The 23,404-nt window shown below is 37.3% G+C and overlaps 2 protein-coding genes and 1 long non-coding RNA gene across 3 annotated transcripts; all 3 read right to left on the reverse strand.

The window, feature by feature from the left end:
• Nucleotides 1-3,680: 3,680 nt before the first annotated feature.
• Nucleotides 3,681-5,308, reverse strand: LOC103153786 (T-cell acute lymphocytic leukemia protein 1 homolog). Its single transcript, XM_007574815.2, has 3 exons — nucleotides 5,088-5,308; nucleotides 4,846-4,907; nucleotides 3,681-4,303 (listed from the first exon to the last, which is right to left on the reverse strand). Exons 1-3 carry the CDS (start codon nucleotides 5,141-5,143, stop codon nucleotides 4,056-4,058), a joined length of 366 nt encoding a protein of 121 aa, XP_007574877.1. The 5' UTR covers nucleotides 5,144-5,308; the 3' UTR covers nucleotides 3,681-4,055.
• A 4,947-nt stretch (nucleotides 5,309-10,255) lies between these two features.
• LOC107833310 (uncharacterized) lies at nucleotides 10,256-12,620 on the reverse strand. The gene is made up of 2 exons (XR_001659035.1): nucleotides 11,952-12,620; nucleotides 10,256-11,457 (listed from the first exon to the last, which is right to left on the reverse strand). It is a non-coding gene; the product is annotated as an uncharacterized LOC107833310 (long non-coding RNA).
• A 778-nt stretch (nucleotides 12,621-13,398) lies between these two features.
• efna2b (ephrin-A2b) lies at nucleotides 13,399-18,966 on the reverse strand (the record flags this gene model as incomplete). The annotated part of the gene is made up of 3 exons (XM_016662170.1): nucleotides 13,399-13,959; nucleotides 17,336-17,401; nucleotides 18,645-18,966. Coding segments are annotated over 3 exons (513 nt in total), but the record flags the coding sequence as incomplete, so codon positions are not given.
• Nucleotides 18,967-23,404: the final 4,438 nt, after the last annotated feature.

The raw sequence follows: 23,404 nt of genomic DNA on the forward strand, positions 1-23,404 counted from the left end.
ATATATAAAATTTGTCAGGAAACCATAAGCATTTTATTTTGTATTTCAAATTTCAATTAGAGGTTTGAAAAAATATTTTAAATGGATAAAATCTAATAAGATATGTAAAAAGTAAAAAAATAATTTTTTTTTTGCTTTTTTATGATCAAATTAAACTGAGTACATAAACCTGCAGTGCTCTGTGATAATTAACATCTTTTCTATGTTCTTGTCCAGGAACAGCCGCCATGTTGTTGACGTTGGCGGCCATGTTGCTGAGGTCAGACACTGTTTTAGTTGGCAGATCCATAAACCTGAGGAAGGTGATCATTTCCACATGAATGCATCCATTTGTCACCATGACTGGATGCTGCGGTGTGAGAGGCAGCAAAGTGTTTTCCCACAGTGAGGAACACACACACACACACACACACACACACACACACACAGCCAGGGCCTGGTAACTAGCTGGTGATGAGTGGGCGTGCCGATGGCGGCTGATAAACATCTGAGGCAACGCAGAGAGACGATAAGGAGACGAAGGATCCCAGAGGAGCTGAGGGGCGTCTCAGTCACTGTGACAGAAGAAGTAAGTACACCCCATGATCCAGCAGCTGGAGGAAGTTAGAACTTATCATTTATTGGGATACATTTTAATTTATATTTGACATGATAAATTCAGATTAAAACTCTTCTTACTATCTGGATTGGTAGTTTTACCATTATCTCCCGTTTGTTCAAAGAAAGCATCAATAAATTACAAAACAATTTAACTAATTATTTTTCTTTTTGGGAAAAAAATACCTGCAGGAGTATTTTTTTAATATACTTTATGTTTTACTTAAGCAACTTTATTATTACGAATTTGTTACTTGAGTAAAATTTCTGGATACTCGTCCCCAGGGGTGTTCAAAGTGTGGCCCGAGGGCCATTTGTGGCTCATGAATGATTTGGATTGGCCCCTGACCTCAAACCAATGAAAACAACCCCAAACTTTGAATTTGTCTGTTCTTCTTTTAATGAGGAAACAGAAACACCTCAAAGCCTTTTTATGTTTATATTTTTAAACATTTATAGAATTCATTAAAAAAAATTTTATCAAGCAGATCAAAAAAACAAAGCAAAAAAAATCACAATTAACTCATTTTACATTTTTAATTTAATGAAATTTGTGGTTTGCAGTTTAAATTTGCCAGTTTTGAGACAAGGAGTTGCAGTTTTTATTAAAGTTTCATAAGTCTTGAAAGAAATAACCAGAACAATTTTTATTTTACTTGATTTTATTATTTTGTCATTGTTATTTATGTCAATTAAAAATGCTAAATAATTGTCAGAACTTTGTGTTTTGGTCCCTCTCATGATGTAATTCTATAATATTAAATGATTATTGTTTTGATCAGTTACTCAGAACTTTTTACTAAATACTTTTTCACTTTTATCTGAGTAAAGTTTGAAGTAGTGCTACTTTAACTTGCATACTGATTTCCACACGTTTTGCGTTAAAAACAGAATCCTGCGGTCCCTAAACGCAGCACAAACAGTAAATCTGGACATTCAGGACTTTGATTAAAGTATAATTACGTCAGACTGTCTGAAGCTGGAGCCTTTTCTCCTGAGGAGGTGGGAACCGCGGAGCAGCTAGCATCACACCGTCTCTCTCTGCCCCTCCGCTAATTGGAACACGCCCCTCCGCTCCTCTGGGGCCTGTTATCGACCTCCCACTGTCCGGCCCTCTGATTGGCTGAGATGCTTATCAGCCGTTAGCACCAGTCCGTCTATTCATTCCCAACTCTTCCTCTTTCTGATCCTCCGTCCTCCTTGACCTCTTCTTCTTTATTACAGATTAAAGGGAAGAGAAACTGAAAAGTATCAAACTTTTACTTTCAGACTGTTTTAAAATGATTAAAAACTAAAATTAAAATGATTATTAGTTTTTAGTCACATTTAAGTGTTTCATATCCTCAATCTGTGAAAATATCAAACTCAGATGTCAAATGATACGTTAATTTATTAAGAGGAAGATATTATCCTAAGCCGATCCGGCTTTCTAATCGCCTCCTGAACTAAATAACTGCTTGACAACGATGAACAAAAAGTGTTTCTGATAAAACGTAATGAGTTTTTTTTTATCTCTTTGGAAAAGTTTTTATCCACCTTTCTTTGCAGAATTGCTTTAATTCAGCAATAATTACAGGATTTTCAAGAATTACCGGCTAAACTTTGACTAGACCGTTCCAAAACCTGTTTTGTTTTGTTTGTTGCCTCTCAGAAGTGGACACACTGCATAACATGGACGCTTAAATTAAAATGAAATAAATGGAAAAATTAATATAAAAATCAGCTTCTCAATAGCTTCTTTTCATGCATTATACATAAATGGACATCTTGCATTTTATATTTTAATTTTCCTATTCTGTTGCAGCATTCTTTTAATCTGAGTATATTTTTAGTAACTATATTATTTCCCTAATTTTGTACATATGCCTCTACAGTTTGATTCTTATTTTTCTAAAAATTGTTTTTCTGTGAATATTCTTGCTCCTTTTTACTTTAACTTGCTGCTTTAACTCCTGAAAATTCTGTTGAACAATGACGGATATTTCTATTCTATTCTAGTAATCATAGGCATTGTTCCTTTAAAATACGTTAAATAAAATCTGAATTATTTATTTTTGTTACATTAAAAGCAGATTAAACAGTTACTATAATGTTGTCCACTGGAAACCATCACTTATTTTTATTTGTGTTCATATAAACAGATTAAAAGCATCAAATCTTAACAGATTTTTCTAACTAACAATAAAAAGAAGAAACATGTTTTATACAGAAGTTAAAAGTTTAAAAGCAGAAAAAAGTTCCTTTAAAATGAAGGAAACTGAACCTGAGCAGAACTTCACATCCTCAACATGAAAACACAAATTTTCTACTGAAACAACAAAGACACTGTAAAAACACAAAGTCCCACAGAGTAGTTTTGGTCGGGTTGTAATGAAAATATCTCAGTAACTTAAAACTAACTTACAAGTCATTTGTCAGCCAAATGTTATTGATGGTTTTACGTAAATAAATCATTATTGTTGACGAAACAGTTCAAGTTACATTGACATTATTTCACTTAAAACATTTTTCCAATGTAAGTGAAATAATCTGCCAGTAGAACTTGAAAAATTTTTAATCGATATAAGTAATTATTTACTTTAAAAAAGCTCTTATATCGTCTTTAAGTTGCTTCTATGTCAATTTTCTATCTTATTTTAAGTGACTGAGATATTTGGACCAGAAAATGGACTAAAATTACTTAGTTGGATTTTGTGTTTTTGCAGTGTAGATGTGAATATCACATAGAGTCACTTCTTAAGGAATGTTTCTCTGAAACAAAACGTCGATGATGCTGATGATGATCGTCATCTTCATCACTTTTAGAATAACTGTAATATTCAGGAACAATCTGCAAACATCACTGCGTTTCCATTGACAACGTTGTTACGCAACAACGTTTCTTAAATAAATTAACTTAAATCAAACACATTTAGAAAAAACTCACGTTTCTTAGGTGGGTTTTTTTTTTGTCTGTCTCAAAATTGTTTCATTTCACAAAACAACAACAGAAACACTTTTTTTCTGCATCAGACGAGTCACATGACCAACAACAGGAAGTTACTACTGGAGGAAACAACAAAGCCGGCAGGAAGTGTACAATGGTGCAGCTTCCTGCGTGAACTAACTTATCCACATGTGATTCTAATTGCATTCCTTATTTCCACTGGAATTGCAAAATTTCGTTATTTCGACATTAGCGAAATGTTGCTAATGTTGAAATGTTATTTTTCCTACATTAGAGGAATATCGACAAAGTTTTGTGCACATTTCAAATGGAAACGCAGGTTTTGACATTAATATTTGCACCGAGCCAGAAGTCTTTAACATAAAAACCAAACACCAGAACTGGTTTCCAGTTCAGCTTCCAGTCTGGGAAGGGTTCGGCCGTCGGTGGGTTCTGATTGGCTGCTCAGCTGCACCTGGTAGCGGTGCAGGTAGCGCTGCTGCTCCAACACGCCGTCAGAGTCTCCGTCCTCTCAGCTCTGGGCCCAGCGGGGGGAGGGCGCCCCCTGCAGGCCGCCGTCCTCCTGGTCCACCAGCAGCCGGTCCAGGAAGTGGATGTAGCGCAGCGCGAGGCGCAGGATGTCGTTCTTGCTCAGCTTCCTGTCGGGGGGGTGAGTGGGAATGAGGCGCCGCAGCTCGGCGAACGCCCCGTTGACGTTCTGCTGCCGCCGGCGCTCCCGACTGTTGGTGAAGACCCGGCGGACGCCCAGGGGTCGCGACCCTGGGGCATAAAAGAGGATGAGTCCAGAGGAGCCCAGAACACTTTCATTCTCAGAGAAGGGGAGTAAAAAAGGTGGCCATAAAAACAGAGAAAATATATACATTTAATCAAGCTGAAATGATTAAGCGTGATTAATCGATGATTGAAGTAATCGTCAATTAATTTAGAAATCAATTAATCAACAACTGGAGTAAACTGACTCAATATATATATATATTTGCCCCTCCCCCCCGAAGGTCGAAAAGATCCAAAAGACGTTTCAGGACATACGGGAAAATAATGATGAATTCACAACATGACATCAATAAATTACATGTTTAAGTTTTTAATGGAAAAAAATGCTTTTCTACTAAAATATAAGAAACAAGAAAACTATAGAATAGCCAAAATATGGAGAGCAGGAGCCGATAATTGTTAGTAATAATAATAATAAAATATTAAGGAGGTCGTACATGTTCTTTGTTTCTGATGAACAGTTTCGTTTTCAAGCTAAATTTAATCTCAAAGGACAGAATAAAATAAACGGATGTCCGTGAACTCACCATCACTCGGGCTCGTCTCATCCGGACTTCCTCTCTGCTTCATTTTGCAGGAACCTGGATCTCTGCAAAATAAAAAACACGTTTATCAATCCGAATCATCATGAAAGAAATGTTACAAGAACCAAAAATGAAACTGAAAGTCAGAGGTTGCGTTAAATATTAAATCACATTATTTCCAGAGGAGAAGTTGTTTTTCGTGGGGGGGGTTTTTTTGTTTGTTTTTTTGGTTTTGTTTTTCTCACCTGGTCTCGCGCAGCATTTCTGTCTCGTGGAGGATCCGCACAAAGTCCGGCCTCATCTGAAGCTCCCGGTTCGTCTCTGCGTGTTTTTATGGAGACCCACGGACCCCCTGCGCGTCCCCTGGGGGGACTGGCGTCGTTTCCACGCCGGTAATGGCGGCTTCATCAGGGGTAAAAACTCTGACACCCCCCGCCGGCCGGAAGCAGCACCCCTGGGACCTGCAGACCCCCCACCCCTCTGCAGACCCCTCCGTACTTCGTCACGACCTCCTGCATGTCGTGCCCCCGGTGCCCCCTTTCCCTCCTCCTCTCTCTACACGGGGTCAAAGGTCACAAGTGTTTATTTGCTCAATGAGAGCAGATACACTGCCCTCATTGCTGCAAGGATCCATATTTTACATTAAATTATTGTTTACAAGAAGAAATGGTCTCATAGTCAGATGAGCGCAGAGTTCCTGTCAGTTAAAGTAACAGTAGCTCTACTTCAACATATTTTTACTCAAAGTAAAAATGTTTTTTGGTAAAAAGTTTACTCAAGTACAACTGATCAAATTATCAATTAATATTTAAAATTTACATCATCAGATGTAAAAAAAAAAATTTCAAGTTAATTTTATAAAAAAAAAAAACTTTAACAGGTGTGTCTGAGTCTGGTGAAGTTTTGGTTAAAACAAGTTTGTTTTTCATTCAGTGGGAAGAAAATACAGAGATTTGACTCAAGTAAGAGTAAAAATACTTCACAATAAAATTACTAAAGTAAAAAGTACAGAGTAGTAAAAATACTTCTAAAAGTATATTTTTTTTCAAAAATGTTACACAAGTAAATGTAACTGAGTCAATGTAACCAGTTACTAAACAATTCAGTAATTATTACATTAATTTAGCATCAATGCTAACCTCCTGACTTCTATGGTGGAAAATGTTAATATCAGATTTTATTATGACTTTTTTTTTTTTACCAAAAAAAATTTTATTTTTCAACTGAACCCTGTTTTTTGATTATATAAAAATATGTAATATTTTATGTTAATCACATTAAATATTTTATTCCCAAAGTTCTTTTGGTTATTTTTTTTGTTTGTTTGTTTGTTTGTTTGTTATTTTTTATCCAAAACTTTTACATTTCTAGTTTCAGAAGCAAAGTTGAATTTAACTGGACGCTAATCAGAAATAACATTTAACTCAATTATTTTAACACATTTTATATTTTAAGTGATTGAAAAACAGGAAACAAACATCATAATGAAAATTTTAAGATTGAAAAATATATGGGATTTGTTTTTATGTTATTTTTGCATCTATTTTCTAATCTTCTTCAGAGCTCTCTGAGCCCGGCACAGCGCCCCCTGGCGGCCTCCACTCTGAAAATCACAGGCTACTTGCTGATCAGTTATTAATCAGTCCAGGCTAAATTCTGCCATTTATGAGCACTTTGATCAGGTATTTAAAATCAATTTTGGATTTAGCCTGAAATTAATAATCAATACCCTGAAAAATGATCTGAAATCTACGTAGCAAGATTAGGGTCACTTTAAAAAGTCAATACAGTCTGACGTTTTTCTCAGAATTATGACTTTCATCTCATAATTTTGACCATTTCCCCCCCAGAATTTACTTTTTTTTGTACTTGATTTTCTTCCCAGAATTCGCCATTTTTTCCCCAATGGCTCTAATCCACTGGGGAAAACATCTTTGAGAAACTGCAGCCTGCAAACCAACCGCTGTTCAGGTGGCGCCACCTGCTGGCCGCGCCTCCACATGGCGACATGGAGGAGGAGAGCTACGGAGCTAAATTAGAGACATAAAAAAAGAAAAGAAAAAAAAGAAAAACAATGACACTTAAAAACGTTGTGAAGCTGAAAAAGAAACGTTTAACTAATAAAATGATTTGAAACTGAAAAATTGATGTGAAGAAGAAAAATGTTCAAAGCTGTTTTTTTTTCAGATTCAATGTTTTTCAATTAATTTTTTTTATTCAGTTTCAAACTTTTTATCAGTTTCAAAATAATTTTTTTCAAATCTTTCTTTCAGTTTCAAGTTTTTTTTAAAAGTTTCAAAACTTTTTAGTTTCAATCGCTTTTGATTCAAATATTTTGTATAATACTTTTTGTATCTCTATTCAAGAATTATTGACTTATCCAGACTTATTAATATCACTGGAAAATCACTTGTAAGTTATTTTTGTCTTATTTAACAGAACTAAAACATTTTCATTAGAAACTAAACAAGAATATTCTGTAAGTTTTGTTTTGTTTTGTTTGTTTGTTTTTTCAGTAAAAGGTTAGAAACCTTTTGAAAGAGGTGGCACAAAATATCGTTTTTTTCACGATTTTCTAATTTTCTCCCTCCGTGACGCTGCAGTGTTGAGTTGTAGTGATCCATTCCAACCAGCAGGTGGCAGCGTAACTTTAAGAATCGCCTGTAAGCGTCTGACCCGCAGACCGGAAATCTGTTCGCTGCTCAGTTTATTGAAGGAGTTCAAACTTTTCTCAGCCCTGATAGAGTCGGTTTGAATCAAATCAGTTTAATTTTATTGTTTTCTTCAGAGGCTGACTCAGCATTATTCTAACCATGACGGGTCATAAAACAAACAGGAAGGCGAGAAGATCAACTTCCTGCTGCTTCCAAGACTGTGTGAGTAAACTTTTGTTGTTGTTGAAAGATTCAATGAATGATGGAAAATCAGGATAAAAGACTAAAATGCTAAATTTATTGGTTTACATGACGAAGACAAACAGCTTAAAACAAGTAAATTGACAAAAATATTTAGCTAATATTCTACTGATAATAAGACTGAAACGATGAATTATTATGAATCAGTTATTAAATAGTCAAATAATTTAGTAATCCATAATCGTTAGCTGGTGTATACTCAAAAAAGGCAATTTACTGAAAGAATAACACAAAAATATAGATATTTTGCATTTAAGATAAAAAAAAACTTTGTAATTATGTTTTTTCACAAAAACCCGGTTCAGACTCACTAAATGCATGTTATTGTATTTTAGGCAAAAAAAATAGTTAATTTTCTTATTTAAAAAAGAAAATGAATTGTTTTATTTGCATCTTTTAAAATATTTTGATATTGCTTAAATAAAAAATGTTGCCTACTTTTTATCTGATTAATCACCAGAACAATCGATTACTAACATAATCATTAGTTGCAACCATAAATCTTTTAGTGGAAAATCTTCAGACATTTAAAGTGAAGAATCTGAGGAACCAGAATAATTGGACTTTTCTACTGGAGACGTCTAATCTTTAGTCTCAGCACTTTAGCTGAGTGATTATTTTATTTTAGATTAGATCCAGATTAATTCATATTAGTCTGAATATTTTAACATCACAAAATGAACAGATTTTCAGACTTCCTGTCGACACAGTTTTGCTCCTCCAGAGGAAATTCAGCTGGAGAAAAAATTCATTTCTGGTCATAAATTTTCATTTAAACTATAAATTATTTAGCAACTAAAGCCACAGACTGTGTGAATTTGTGCTGCTGCTTCTCAGGAGGTCTTTATAATGTTTTCTGGACATTATAGTATCAATATTTTCTGCTTTTTCATAAAAAAATAAGACTACACTGCAAAAACACAAAATTCTGTATTCAAAGTTCTGTAGCTTTTTAGTGCAAATACTTTTACACTGGAAATAAGACCAAATTAACTTATAAGTAACTTTTCTGCATCAATTATTTCTTAATATTGATGAAAAAGTACAACAGATTATTTCACTTATAACAATATATTTTTTCCATGCTGTAAGTGAAATAATCTGTAGAACTTTTCCACCAGTATTAGGGAATTATTAACTTAAAATTAGCCCCGATATCTTTGTAAAAATGTACTTGTAAGTTAGTTTTGTCTTATTTGAAGTTCAATAAAGAATTTGCACTAAAAAGCAGATAAAAATGTACTAGTTAGATTTTGTTTTTGCAGTGCAGTCTATGAAAAAGAAAATCCTTATTTATGTTTTTTTTGAGTAATTTCTGAAGCTCTTTGCTGAATCTGAGCCTGAAAATCTTCACAATCTGCAGAATAAAATCAATTAGAGGTTTAAAAAAATGTATCTGAATACTTTGTGTTGGAGCTGCAAGTAAAAGTACTCGATTACTTCTAGTGTGAGTGTTCTGTGCTCTGATTGGCCGACGGCGGCGCGTTTCCTGGGCGCTGTGCCAAGCTCAGCTGGCCTCCAGGCGCTCTGGCTGACCTCATAATGAGATAATGATGACAATATGGCTGAACTGCGGCGCGCTGGACCGCTGCCACCTTCCCGCCTCTCGCTCAGTGTTCGGGTCTCTCTGTGTCTGGCTGATTCGCAGCAGCAGCGCGAGAAACTCTGGAGGAAGATCTGCAGATGTGACACGACTCCACATGTCAGTGATGAGTTCAGAGGAAAAACTTCCTGTTCCTTTGAGTCAAATTGATTTAGTTTCTCTCTGAACTTCTACAGCAGCTGCTCTTGTTATTTCGGTCTAAATGTTAAATTTAATGTTCAAACTGAGCTTCTCTCTGTTAATTTGTGTTCAGTTTGTCTTTTTAACTCATTTTAAAATTAACATAGTAATTTTTTAAACCTTTTTTATCATCAAATATTTTGTTCATTCATAAACTTTTAAAATTTAAAATATTTCATTAATTAATATTTATAAACTTTGTTTTGCCTAAAAATATTCCTTTATTCATATTTCTATTTTTTAGCCTTCCAAGCCTTTAATTCACATTTATTAACATTTTGTTTCCTAAAAATATTTTAATACATATGTATAAACTGTTTTAGATTCAAATATTTGCATAGCAATTTTAAAGTTCTTTTAAAATTTATTTTATTCTTTGCAAATTTTATTAAAAAAAAAGAAAGAAAAAAAAGGAAAATAACTATTTACAATCTAAAAGTTGTCTCTCAGGTGTTTTGATGAGAAAATATTTATTGTTGTAATAACCAAGAACATTTAAAGGAAGTTTGGACTTTAAACAACAACCCTTTTTTAAAAAATTAGCACAAGTCATTAGTCTAACATTTAAAAAAAATCTCCCTTTAGTGTTAAAAATTAAAATATTTTCATACTTTGCTGTAACTAATTTCAATGTCAACATATTAATTATAAATCAGTTTCTGCCCACTTTATTTTTTTCTATTTCAACTTAAATACAAAATAATTCAGACGAAGCTTTTTGAGTGGAACTTAAATCTTTTTATTAGCAGTGACTTTTTATCAAACACAGGTTCATATTGTAACATTTTCTCTCTGAAATATAATTTATTTCTCCTGCTCATGCAGCGCAGGCTAACACAAGGAGGCCTGTGACCTCTGACCTCTCTGGAGCCAATCAGATAAATGCTTTAACTTTACAACAGGACTTTATAAGCATCCAATAAGAAAATATAAAAAAAACAGATTTTTTTTTGTCTTTGAAAGAATAGAATATGGAGACATTTTGATGTAGAAAAACATTTCCTTCTTGAATACACTTAGCTTTATTTTCTGTAACTATTTCTCTTCTTTTACGTTTAGTGCCACAAAAAAACTAAATTCATTCACACAGAAATCAACGTTAACATGGCGAAAGAACCCACTGAACCAGAACCAGCAACAGAACCAGAACTCACAGGACGACAGCGACCAGAATGCATCGTGATTCAGGCAGGAACCAAACAGGAAATAAAACGACAACAAACATCAGACTTTACATCATATATGAGTAATCTCCTGGGTTTCAAAACTACATGGCAGAAAGGAAACGTTTGTTTTCAAAACGTTTTCGCCCGTCCTCCGTCACAGTGCCGCCGTTTGAGATACTGCATTTCCCAGCATGCCCCTGGCTCCTCCGCTCACAAGGACACACCTCCCTCCATCGGGGATGGAAGGACGTCATGAGGTGATGAAGACAACACAAAGTTTGGGGTTTTTCTGATGAAAGGCGTCACCACAAGGTGGCGCTGTTTCGCAGTCATTAAAAATTCAGCACCAGTGGGGGAGGGGGGACCGGGGGGGAGAAAAAGGCCATTTATATATTTGTACATTTGTATTTTTCGCAGGACATTCGGTTTTACTTTTTATTTACAACAAAATGACAAAATTTAGAAAATAAGAAGGAAGCTCCGCCTCTTTAAATCATCCGCCAGCCGCTGGCGGCGCAGCCCAAACCCGACTCCAAAGAAGCATCCAATAAAAAAGTTTAGCAAGTCTTTGGCAGGTTTTCAGGAAGGAAAGGCCGTCGACTGGGAAGGGCGCTGGCTGCTGCAGGGCTGGACGGTTTACACTCCGATTATTAACGATGAAGATCACAGTCAGAGCCGAGCCACGACGTCCACAAACAGTTCACCAAGTCTGAGGAAGTTTAGATGCATCTCAACCAGAACCATCACAAAACTGCAATGGAAATCATGAGAGTCACATGATCAACAACTGGGTTTTACTACTGGAGGAAATGACAAAAGACGACAGGAAGTGTCCACCACAATTTCAAACTATGGTTTTGTCAGCATTAGCAGAACATCGATGTTTTGCTGACATTTGTAGTGGAAACGCAGGTATTGTTTCTACTGACCTTAAAATTGTGCAAATTGGAATTAAGAAAATTTATTTGCTTAATTGGAAACACCAATTTCTAAAAAACTCCGGTTTTTTGATAAAAAGTTTTTTGCACCAAGGTGAGGTTGTTTCGAAAAACTCCAATGGAAACACTTTCTTTCTAATCACTGGAGCCACATGATCAACAACAGGATGTTACTACTGGCTGAAACGACAAAGAGGACGACAGGAAGTGTCCATTTAATAAAATTTTTAAATTGTAATTTGTCGATAGCAGAATATCGACATTTTGCTGACATTTGTAAAGAAAACAGTTACTGAGAGCAACACACCTTTCAGCCCGTTATGGCTGACCGATGTGACTCATGAATATTTTAATAACTTTGTGGTTTTGTTAATATTTGAATAACTTTGTGGTTTTTGCATTGATTTTGTTGCCGGTGGAAACCATGTCTCGCTGCGACTGCAATCATCAGTGATTGGAACATGGCCGTCTGTGGGTCAAGCCTTTCCCTGTTCACGCAGACCGGATGAAGTTTCCAGTGATGAGAGCTGGAGACGGTTTCAGTCTCTGATGGGTTTCTCAGGCTGACGCTGGACTCCACTGACCGCCAAGCTGCACAGGCAGAACCGAACCCCGTTTATTCATGAGGGATCCAAAAATAGCACATTTATCTAAAGAACTACTCATTACCTATTTAAACATTGCTTCAATTTATCTCTTATTGCTGTAATTTTTAAGTATTGCAGATTAAAACAAAAAGATTTCATGTATCAAGGAGAAACTTCAGTATTTTGGGAAAGTTTTCCAGACCTGGATCGTTTGTTAAAGCTGTAGTGTCTAATGTGGCCACCAGGTGGCACTGCTAATCTCTAATGAAACCTTTAAACTGTTTTTAGCTGTTAGATGTGTCAGAAAATTAACATGCATAGATTAAAAAAAAACCAATTTTTAATAACTCAAAAAATTAATAAAAACAAAAAAAATAATTTTTAAAAAAAAATCAACAACAAAGTATTAGTGGAGCAAAAAAAGTATTTTGGGAGAGATTTCAGCATAGAAAATGTAAATTTGGTTAAATTTTCCTTCAGGTTCAGTAAATGAAGTTTCTGTTTAAAAAACACAGACCAGTTGGAGAAAGTCTGACTTTCTCATTACAGGTGACCTAGTCGGCTTCCTTGAACAGGTTGGGACAGATCTATGAATAAAACAAAATATGTTCTTTACATTTTCTGAACAAAATCATTCTTAGATGATGAAATTTTAGCTGTTTTAGGGCATCTTGTCTTTTTAAGTCCAAATAAGCTGCTGCTGGCCACGCCCCCAACTCAACGTTTACACTCGCTTGTGAAAATGACTGCAAAATTATACAACCGTACATCTTTGAAAAGCAGAACTGGAGCCTCCTGCACAACCAACTAGAATGCATCAAGTGGTTTCTGAATGGGAAGTCAACAACAAAACACTTTGTCTTTTCCAGCAGCCATTGTATAGCGCTAAAACCAGCTGGAGCTCCATTTGGGTTGCTAGGTAACGGGCATAACTCAGCTGGGGTTGCTAGGTAACGGCGAAATGCCCATCAAACGTAACTCAATATTCCAGAGATTTTTGAAACGGCTCATTATCTAGACAACAAAAAACATGAACTTATTACCACAAAACTCCTGGCTGATTTTTTTTAAGCGCTTAAAACTGTTTCTAGAAATTGTTGAGACTCAAATGGAAGCATTAAAACGTGCAACATGTGAATTTTACATAATAGATCCCCTTTAAGGATTTTGCAAGATTTAGTTAGTTTTAATGGAAAAGAGTCAAACACATCGACGTTTCAAAATGTATTTTGTTTTAGGTGATTAACGACTTGTATGGTCTTAGCAGGGCTTATAGAACGGACGTACAAAACTTTGGCATCAACATGAAAATGAACAAAATGAGATTTTAAAAAAATGAATGGATTTTTTAAAGAGTTTTCTGAAATGCATAAAATCCAGCCAGCTGTGAACATGGAGGTCAGTGGAGCCTCAGCGTTCAGATCTGAAACAGAGTTTTTACTTTTTTAACAGAAAAGTTGTCAGAAACTCCAGACGCAGCTCCTCCAACTGCCGGTCTCCGACTCCTCATCCACGTCCAGGAAAAGGTCGGAGGTCAGGGAGCAGGAGCTGCACTCGCTTCCCAAATCTGTCCCGGCAGCAGCAGGAGGGAGAGCAGGAGGTGCTACGAGGAGGCGAGGAGCAGGATGAGGAGGAGGGAGAGCAACATGGCGGACGGCAGAGCCAGGCTGCCGCCGCCGGTGGTGTCGTCCGTCAGGAAGGGCTCTGGAGATTCATAGATGGAGTCGTCTGAAAGAGACGCCACACAAACATTTAAATTAATGACGCACCGTCTGCACTTCTGATACCGATATCTGCACTTCTGATACCGATATCCGAGGGTCAGTATCGGCTGATACGATACAGAAAATCAGAGCTGAAATGACTTGAAACGCTTCTTTTTTAAATAAAGTTTTACATTTACTCATAACTCTGCACCAGTACAGAAAAATACAACAAATAGCTTCACCAGCTTGGTGAAACACGTAAAAACAACTTTAATCTGTTCAGTCAGGAGTAAAACAGCCAATGTAAAAATAAAAAAGAAATTGAAACTGACAAAAACAATAAATTTAATATCTTGGTCAAACGTGTAAATATAAACGACAACAAACTTTTTAAATGGTTCATAAACTGAAATTAGGAATTTGAAATAAACCACAAGTCATAGAATTAGACTGAATAGATGGATTGAAACAGTCATTGATACCTAATATAGAATCTTGTTCAATATTGTGACAGGTATTAATTTAATCTAATTTAAATCAGGTCCTGAAACATCCAGACGTTTCTGTTGAAGTCATTTTATTATTTCAAGTCATTCTTTCTTCCAATTCTACGGTTTTCATATCAGGACGATAAAAAATAGACGATTAATTTGATCAAACCAAGTGCAGAAAAACAGATAGAAAAGTTTGAGAAGCAACAAGTGAGCTGGCGTCAGCCGGGTGGTGAGCAGAAGTGAAACATTGAGTTTGAGTTCATATGTAAGGATAATAACCCCTGGCAGCAGCTGTACTGTTATTAAACTGGGCTCACAATGTGCAATTATTACTGACAAATAATGGATGTCCATGTTTATGAATGAAGTTTATCCAGATCTGCTTTCCTGCTTAGCTTTGCAGAGTCTATCCAACTTTCTGCTAAACTTCTATTGCGCTAATTTTGTAAACTTTCAGTTGAATAAAGTTTGATGTCTGTTGAGGTTTTGGTTAACTGTTAAAAATTCTTCAAGTTGTGTAACATTTATGTTCATGCTCTTATTTTGAAGTCTGTTCATGCAGCAGTTCCATTTCCTCTGTTGAAAACTTAGTGATAATTTTCAGACCTGTGTAGCAACAAATGTGGCGACTTTTCTCTGTTATTTGGCGACAGCATGTGAAACACCATCATACTGCAGCCAGGCGATGTGCCGAGTCCTCGACACGTGGTGGGTATCAACATTTAGCGCTTTAGCAGGAGCTAAATGCTATTTTGATGCAGCGCTTTAGCGTTAGTGGACCTAATGTTTATAACTGGTGCTATTGGGTTAGCGCAGCTAGCGTTTTAGCTAACGGTGCCGACCGCTGGATCTCGTTAACTTCTCAGTGTTTTCTATCAGTATCTGCTTCCTGTTTTCACTGAACATTCATGTTTTCTAGTCACTGGTTCTGGTTCGTTTTATAAAAATGATCCGAGTCAGGCAGAACCGAGCCCTGGTACCGTCAGGTAGCCAATGTGAGCCGTTTCATTCCTCTGTGTGTCGGTGCAGCTGTGTGTTTCCTGAACTGCAGAGGTGTTGGGTATGTTAAGCAGCTGAGTGACTGACAGGCCCAGCCGGTGAAAGTCACAGTAATGAGTCTTAAGGCCGTCATCTGCTCCCACAAAGTGGAGATGTGAAAAATACACATGAATAAGATTAGCAACGTCCAGCGGAGGAGAGAGGACGTTTCTTTACAGCAGGAGAAGCAAGTATTTAACACAAACACGCTTCTAACGGGCTAAATTCACACCAGATGTTGGTAACAACCCAAGTAATCCTCTTCATGTGTAAATAAGTGAAAACGATATGGGGTAAGTTCTGATATTTTAGTCAATACTCTGAAAAGCCTCGGTTGGTAGAAACGGCTTCAAGATGTCTCCAGTGTGGAGAAACCAGTTTAAATCTTTGTTGGGTTTGATTTTATGTTCATTTTGCCACATTTGAAGGTTCTGGAAACCTTTGCGATGGATTCTGTTTATATATTTCTAGATTTACTCAGCTGGGATATTTTTACAGTTTAGTCAGGATCACAGACACCAGAAAGTCCAGCAGAAGTTTTTCTTTTCTTCTGTTAAATATAGTAAACAATAAGGCTGGACAACAAATCAATAACAATATATATCGCGATAAACACGCAATAAATATCGATAGGTGTCCGATAGAATATTCAATATATAGAATATTCTCTGAACTCTGACCCAGAACCGCACAGCATTCTGGGAGATGTAGGAAAGGCTTTGACTGCTCAACCTCTCAGTTAGCTAGCACTGAAAAAACACTAAATCTTACCAAGTATTTTTTTCTAGTTTCTAATGAAAATATCTTAATACACTTAAAATAAGACAAAACAAACAAATAACTTTCCAGCAACACATAGGAGATTAAGTCAATAATTCCTTCATATTTATGAAACAGCAGCAGATTATTTCACTTCCATCATGATAAAAATGTTTGTATATTTGAACGAGTATTTTTCCATCAGCGTTGTGAAGTTTATCGCCTTCAGCTGCGAAGCTTCAAACCAGCCGCTTTACGCCGAGGAGGAAGGTTTCATTTCAGATGACACTTCTTTATTATTCATGAGTTTTATGAGCAAAGTTGGAACACCTGACCCAGTACAAACTGGTTTCATCCCAGTTTGGTTGAAATAGTGTCTTCAAATTAAACGAAATTGTTGTCAAAATTTTAATTTGTGACAGTGTGTCACAAGTATCATGTTACATAAAATAATCATTCACATAAAGACATCAGTAAATATTTCTAGAGATAGGCTGGTTAAAGGTCATCCAGCCTCTCTACATTTACAAAAATAAAACAAATTTGGTGTCTATGGAAGAAGATTAGAGCCACTACAAACAAAAAATAAAAATTCTGACTTTATTCCCTCAAAATTTTGACTTTAATCCCAGAAATATGAGACCAAACATCGTTGAAGGCAGACAGGTTAACTCTGTGTCTGATTTCAGTTGGTGTGTTAATGTAGCAGCTGTTTATGGAGCTAAACTGGGGCCACAAATTTTGTTCAAAAGAACAAAATGAAACTGAAAAAGTTTGAAACTGAAAAAAAAAAATCTGATAAGTAGTTTTGAACTTTTTTCACATCTTTTTTTCAGTTTTAACATTTTTGGCCCCAGTTTTGCTCCGTAGTATTTGCTGAAGCATGAAAATTAATTAAAATGTCAAGTTTAGGTTAAGATCTCTTATAAAATTACTGTTTTATTATAAATTATGTGGATAATAAAAGGATGTTGGGCATAAAGTGCTAAATGAATCGTTTTTAATAAGTGGGTTTTGTTTCCGAGTTGCTGGTTTTAGCCTTTTAGCTCCTGCAGAACCAGATCTGGACCTTTTGAACATGAAGTTAAAGGTTAAAACGAGACTCACTGCTCGGTTTGACGTAGATCTTCAGCTTCAGGCACGGCTTCCCAGCCAGGTTGGGATGTGGAGACGCTGCAGAGGAAACACAAAGGAAACCAGTTTAAAGCCTCCACATCATAATGGAAACCAGTTTAAAACAGGAAAACGTAGGTTTGTTATTTTAAAACAAAAACAAAACAAACATTAAAGTTCATCATGAATTCATGGTGGATTTTTAAAGTGCACAGAATTTAAATGTGAGAAAACAAAATGGGGGAAGGAAGAAAGACGGAAGGAAGAATGAAAACAAATAAGGATATAGAAGGAAAGAAGGAAGCATCCCGGCCCATCACCCCTCCACCGCCGTGCTTCAGCCTCAGTGTGTTTCAGCCCACATCTCCCTGTGCTTTCCCCCCACAGCAGCGGTTTCTGATCTCAGAATAATTTGGTTTTCCGGTCGCTGAGCCGAATTTAATCCAGCTGAATAAATGAATTTATAAAAAGGTTTGGAATTAAACCTGCAGTTTCAGATTCTTTGTTCTGCTGTTTGACTCCGAGAGACAGAGAGAGAGGATGTTTTATTCATATTTCTGCTGCACACACACACACACACACACGCACACACACACACACACACACACACACTCAGAGTCATTAAGTGTCATTTAAAGCAAGCGGCGTTTCTGCCTCTGCTGGAGGCCTTTCACTCCAAACGGGACAATTTAGGAAAATTATTTAGGAAAATTTAGGAAATGTTTTCCAGCTTGGAGGATAAATTGCGTCCAGAACCGTCAGAAATCCAGCGAGTTTCTGACGGTTCTGACCCGATCCAGTGAACCCGCTGCACTCAGACGGAAATGACGGCTTCGTTTTGGATAATTAAATGATTGACTAAATGAATCATCATATAAAACGACTGAAAGCTGGTTCTGGTCAATCCAATGTACCAGTAAAATAAAAAGTACACCCTGCTGGACCAAAACATTTCATAAAAAGTTAAACACTGTCTTACATTAAAGATGAAGCCAAGATGGGAAAACTGTGTGGAAAAGTAAGTACACCCCTACTAACAAGGAGGGAGGGAAGGAAACAAGAAAGGAAGGAAACTCGTCAGCAGATCAGAGTCTACAAATGAATCGATTAACTCGCTGCTGCTACAAAGTAAAACTCAACAAAAGCTAAAAAAAAAAACTATTTTCAAGATAAAAATCTGGCCAGAATAAATTAAAAAGTCGTCCAAAAACTCCTCACTTAAACCAACCACGGTTTTCAGCGGCCCAGTCAAAGCCCAGACCTGCGGCTGCGATGTGACCTTCGGTGACCTTCAGGTACTCACAGATGTAGTAGTACTCGTGTCCCGGCCTGAACTCGAAGCCCAGGCTGAAGGGCGTGAAGAGCTGGAACTTCTCGGAGAACTTGAGCGGCCCGTTGGGGCTCTGCGGCCGGTTGCACTCCCAGCGCTTGAAGCCGTTGCGGTAGTGGCTGCAGCTCATGTAGCCGTCGTAGTTCACCATGTACAGGATGTAGTGCTCCATGCGCTCCGCCGGCTCCGGCACCTCGTAGTGCGGGCAGTAGATGTCCAGGTAGTCGTTGATCGCCACCTCCACCGTGTAGTCGCCCCGGAAGAACCTGAGGGGAAAAACAGACGTTTGACCTTCAGTTCATGTTCATCAGACTAACGAATCTCGGCTCGGCCACAGATCTACGTCGTTTCCTTCAACGGGCTACGGTTGGAAACGTCTACGATTGGCTCCAAACTTTCTGTAGCAAATCGTCGACCCCAGCCAAAAAAACAAACATCCTTTAAAAACTACAATGAAAAACTTTTCTAGATAATTTTTTCACAGCTCCACAATAAATTGAGCATGAAATATTTACAAAATAGTCAGATTTTTGTTTTTTACAGTAATGGAACGTGTAAATTATCATGGATCCAAAATTACTTTGTAAGATTTTGTAGTTTAGAGTCTCATGTGCAGCCAGCAAGAACACAACAAATGGTTTCTGGATGGGAAGGTTAGAAAACACTTTGTCTTTTCCAGCAGCCATTGCACAGCACATACAACTAGCTGACCAAAATATCTTGGAGCTCAGCTGGGGTTGCTAGGTAACAGGCGGAACTCTGCTGGGGTTGCTAGGTAACAGGCGGAACTCTGCTGGGGTTGCTAGGCAATGACACAGGAAGGTTTTTGAAACGGCTCATTTTCAAAAATGTAAAAAAATAGAGAAAAATAAAGTGAAATGTATTAAATATTTATTTTTGACATTTTTGTCTTTTTGACAAGACTCAAGAAAAAAAGAGAAGGAAAAAAGTCAACTGGAAAATAGAGGAAAAATAAATAAAATGGCATTTGTAATATTACATTTTTCCTTCTAAAAAGGACAAGAAGAAAGAATAAGGAAAAGAAAAAGCTGAAACGTAGTTTGTTTCTTTTAATTTTCTCTTGTAAAATATTTCTACCAACAAAAAAGAACAAAAAAAAAATAACAGAAAAATTACAATTTCTGTGCACTTTTACATTTTTTTATTACAAAGGTAACAAGAAAACTAAAGAAAAACGAAAAAAGTACACTAGAAGGGAAAAAGATAAAGTTGAGTTTACTAGCAGAGCGTGAATGATCTGTGATGATTTCCTGAGATTCATCAAGTTAAATTTGCTGATTTTAAGGTCAAGCTGAATAATTAGCGGTCAGACCTGAAACTGATTCAATCTGATTCAGACCTGAATCAATCACTTTCAGTCCCTCCAAACAACCCGTGATGTAACGAAACGAGAACCCTAACGCCGACTTCCTGCTTTCATGCTTTACCGTTTCCTGAAAATAAAAACACACACTGAAACATTTCAGGTCTGCAGCAGCTTCATGTTTCTAACATGAGCCTGCAGACGACATGAAAGCGCGGCGATAAAAAAAAAAAAACTTTTTGAGTTCAGGTTAATCCGTCCCAGAGTTCAGCGCGCACAGCTCCAAACTGCACACATGGAAACAATTGATCAGCGGCTGGCTGTGCGCGTTTCCCCGAGAGGCAGCGATTAATCAGAGCGCGCCGTTTATCAGAGCGATTTGCTGTTTACAGAAGGGAGACGCGGCTACCAGCTGGACCCGCTTCCTGCCGGCGCCGGCCGTTCAGAACCGCTCAGAGGAGGCGGGGAAACTCCAGGAGATAAAACAAATAAAACAAAATGAAACGGATGCAAACAGCAGCAGACACATAAAACCCGTCATCAATCAGGAACGATTAAACTTCGCTAGGACAGACAGACAGATTTTTAAGGATTCCCTACACACATTGTGGACAGGTCAAAGGTCAAACTCCACAGAAACCCTGACGTGTCCCTGATGAAACACCTGACAGGAATCCGTTCTGCAGGTTCCTCTGCAGGCTTCAGCTCAGACGCATCAGCAGGTATGATGGCGTAACGCCGGCGTTTCTGACTGTAACTGCAGGTTGAACTCTTAAACCTCCAGAGGCACAAAGACAGAAACTAATGAGGCTGGGGCTGGAAAACAGGAACTCCACCCATGTGGGACTCAAGGTGAGGGAAAACGAGCGCTCCCTTGGCGCTGCGCTGGTCCCTGCAGGCGGCGGGAGGCGGTTTCATTACTGCAACCTTAAACCAAGTTTTCACCTGGAAGTGTTGCGGATCTGAGCTGCAGCCGAGCTTTTCGTTCCCCCGCTGTGTTGCGGAAAACCCGGTTTGAGTCCGCAGAACTTAAATCTTAGACCAACTAAACGTGTTCCAAGTCCAGATTTCCTGTTTGAGCTCCAGAGGAGGCAGTTTTACACGGCCTGCATTTCCTAAATCATTCCCCCGCTGGTAATAACGTCTGAAAACTGGACGCCAGATCGCTCAGACCCGCATAAAATAATTCAACACCACGGCTTCCTCCTTACCAACACATAAATCTGACCATTTTATGCAATCACAGAACAAAACCAGTTAAAATATACTGAGGTCAACTTTTACAGCGAACGGGGAGTTTTCACACAAATAAATCCCAACTTAAACAGGAATTAGAGTAAATCACTGAACAAATGTAGTTCTGACCTTTTCAGAAACGTGAGATCCTGCAATAAAAAATTCATTTATGGGTTTTAAACGTCTTCGCCAGAAGTGGCAAAAATGAAATAAAGCCTTTTATCACCTTTAGCTGAGAAATTGTTGGTAAGTTTGCAAAGTGTCATCCAGACATTCAGAGCTTCATTCATTCTTTAGAAATGTGAATGCTGACATTAGCATTAGCATCTGTGTTGCTGCTACATGGTTAGCATTGAGAATATCTGATTAGCTTTGCTGACAGGCTAACTCCTTTTAGCACAATTTGGACACAGTTATCGTCTTTTCCGGCGTCCCATCAGAAGCCAAAGTCAACTCCCATCAGAACAAAGGAGGCAGAATAACGTTTGTCACCAACGAACAAGCGACATCTTGTTACTGGATGTCAGTTGTGCGTCAGATATACAGGCGTACCAGAAACACAATACTAAGGTTCCAGGTGTAATTTTTATCGCATTAAAATCTATGTAATTAAATAATCTAAATAAACCCATTAAAGTCCCAGCTCTACTTAATTCATGAAAGTTTGTTCACACAAAAATGTTTTTTCCTTTTTGTAAATATGTACAAAGTGTTTTTTTTAAAGACAATAAGGTTGAATTAGAGCAACGATGCATGTTTCACTCTGTTGATCCCAGACAGTCTGGGGAAGAACTGCCTGTCTGGTCTGGATCAGAACCGGATGAATCGCCTGCAGGGAGAAGATGAGCGGGCCGGGAACGCCACCCTGGGGAACGCCGGCGCTGATGGTTCATGAGCAGAGTGAGATTATAATTCAACTCTGATGTTTTAACGGATCAGTTGGTGTTAAAATATCTTCACTGAGAAAACAATCTGCTCCAATGAGAATGTTTCAGGTTGTCGTTTCTGGTTCTGACCCGGTGGAGATGTTTGAGATCATATCTGATTTGTTCTGACCCGGGTTCCTGCAAACTGGTGAAACATGGTGAGAATACTCAAGCTGAGCTTTATAAAACTAAAAGTAGGAAGGAAAACCTGTCTGTTGTGTTCATGTTACGATGTTCTGGTTTATTTTATTTATCCAAACGGTTTTAAGTTTTACAGAGTCGTAAAATCTGGAGGATCCATGACAAACTACATGTTTAAACTTTTAAAGTGATTTTGTTTCCCGATTTCTCCTCACAGCTGCTCCGCTGCACTGTTGATGTATAATTAGCATAATTTAGCACAGAGACACAGATTTTCTTACTCTGACAGATGCAACAATCGATCTCACCAAAGCAAACTAATCAAACTTCACGTCTCTTTGAATATTCACGACGTTCAGGGAAACGACGGCAGCGTTAAAGTTGCCGAAGCAGCAGAGGAGGGAGTGGAGGCCGTCCAATTAACAGGGCCAATTTAGATTTTGGTAATGAGGTTTGCTCGCACTGATTCGGTTTGTTTTGGTCGGTCCTGATTAGCTGATCTGAGCTGGTTAATCACAGCTTGTTTCAGATTCAGCTCGAGCGAACCAAAAAATTAACCGTTAGATTTATACATTTCGACATGTCTGTGATGAAACTAATCATTGTTTATTGGCATCAAATTAAACGCCTATTAAATCACTTTGATTGTGCTGTTAACTACAGAAACTTTAAGGTTTGCGGCTTGGTTACATCAATCCAAACTCCAGAAAACTTAATTTTTTTATTTAAGGCTGACAGAAGCTCAACAGATGAAAGAAAACATGTAATTATTAATTAAAGGAGAACTGAAAAGTGTTTTTAAGCTAACATCAGGTGAAAGAAAATCATAAAATATGCTTGGAAAAATTTTAAAAAGAAAGTTTTTTTACACTAAATATTGAAAAAGTCTCTCGGTTATTCTCGACATTTCCCAAAAGATAAAAATAAAAATAAAAAATTAAGCCTGTCTGGAAAATTACAATCCAAACTTATAAGAATAAAGGCAAACAGAGGAGGAAGTTACTGCCAACGATTATTTCAACGAGAAAGCACATAATTACCTGAATATTAGTTTTTAATCAAAGCAATAAATCCATAATATGTACATTATAATGGTAACTGCTCCA

This window comes from Poecilia formosa, unplaced genomic scaffold (genome assembly GCF_000485575.1).
Source record: "Poecilia formosa unplaced genomic scaffold, Poecilia_formosa-5.1.2 Scaffold361, whole genome shotgun sequence".
Classification (NCBI taxonomy): Eukaryota; Metazoa; Chordata; class Actinopteri; order Cyprinodontiformes; family Poeciliidae; genus Poecilia; species Poecilia formosa.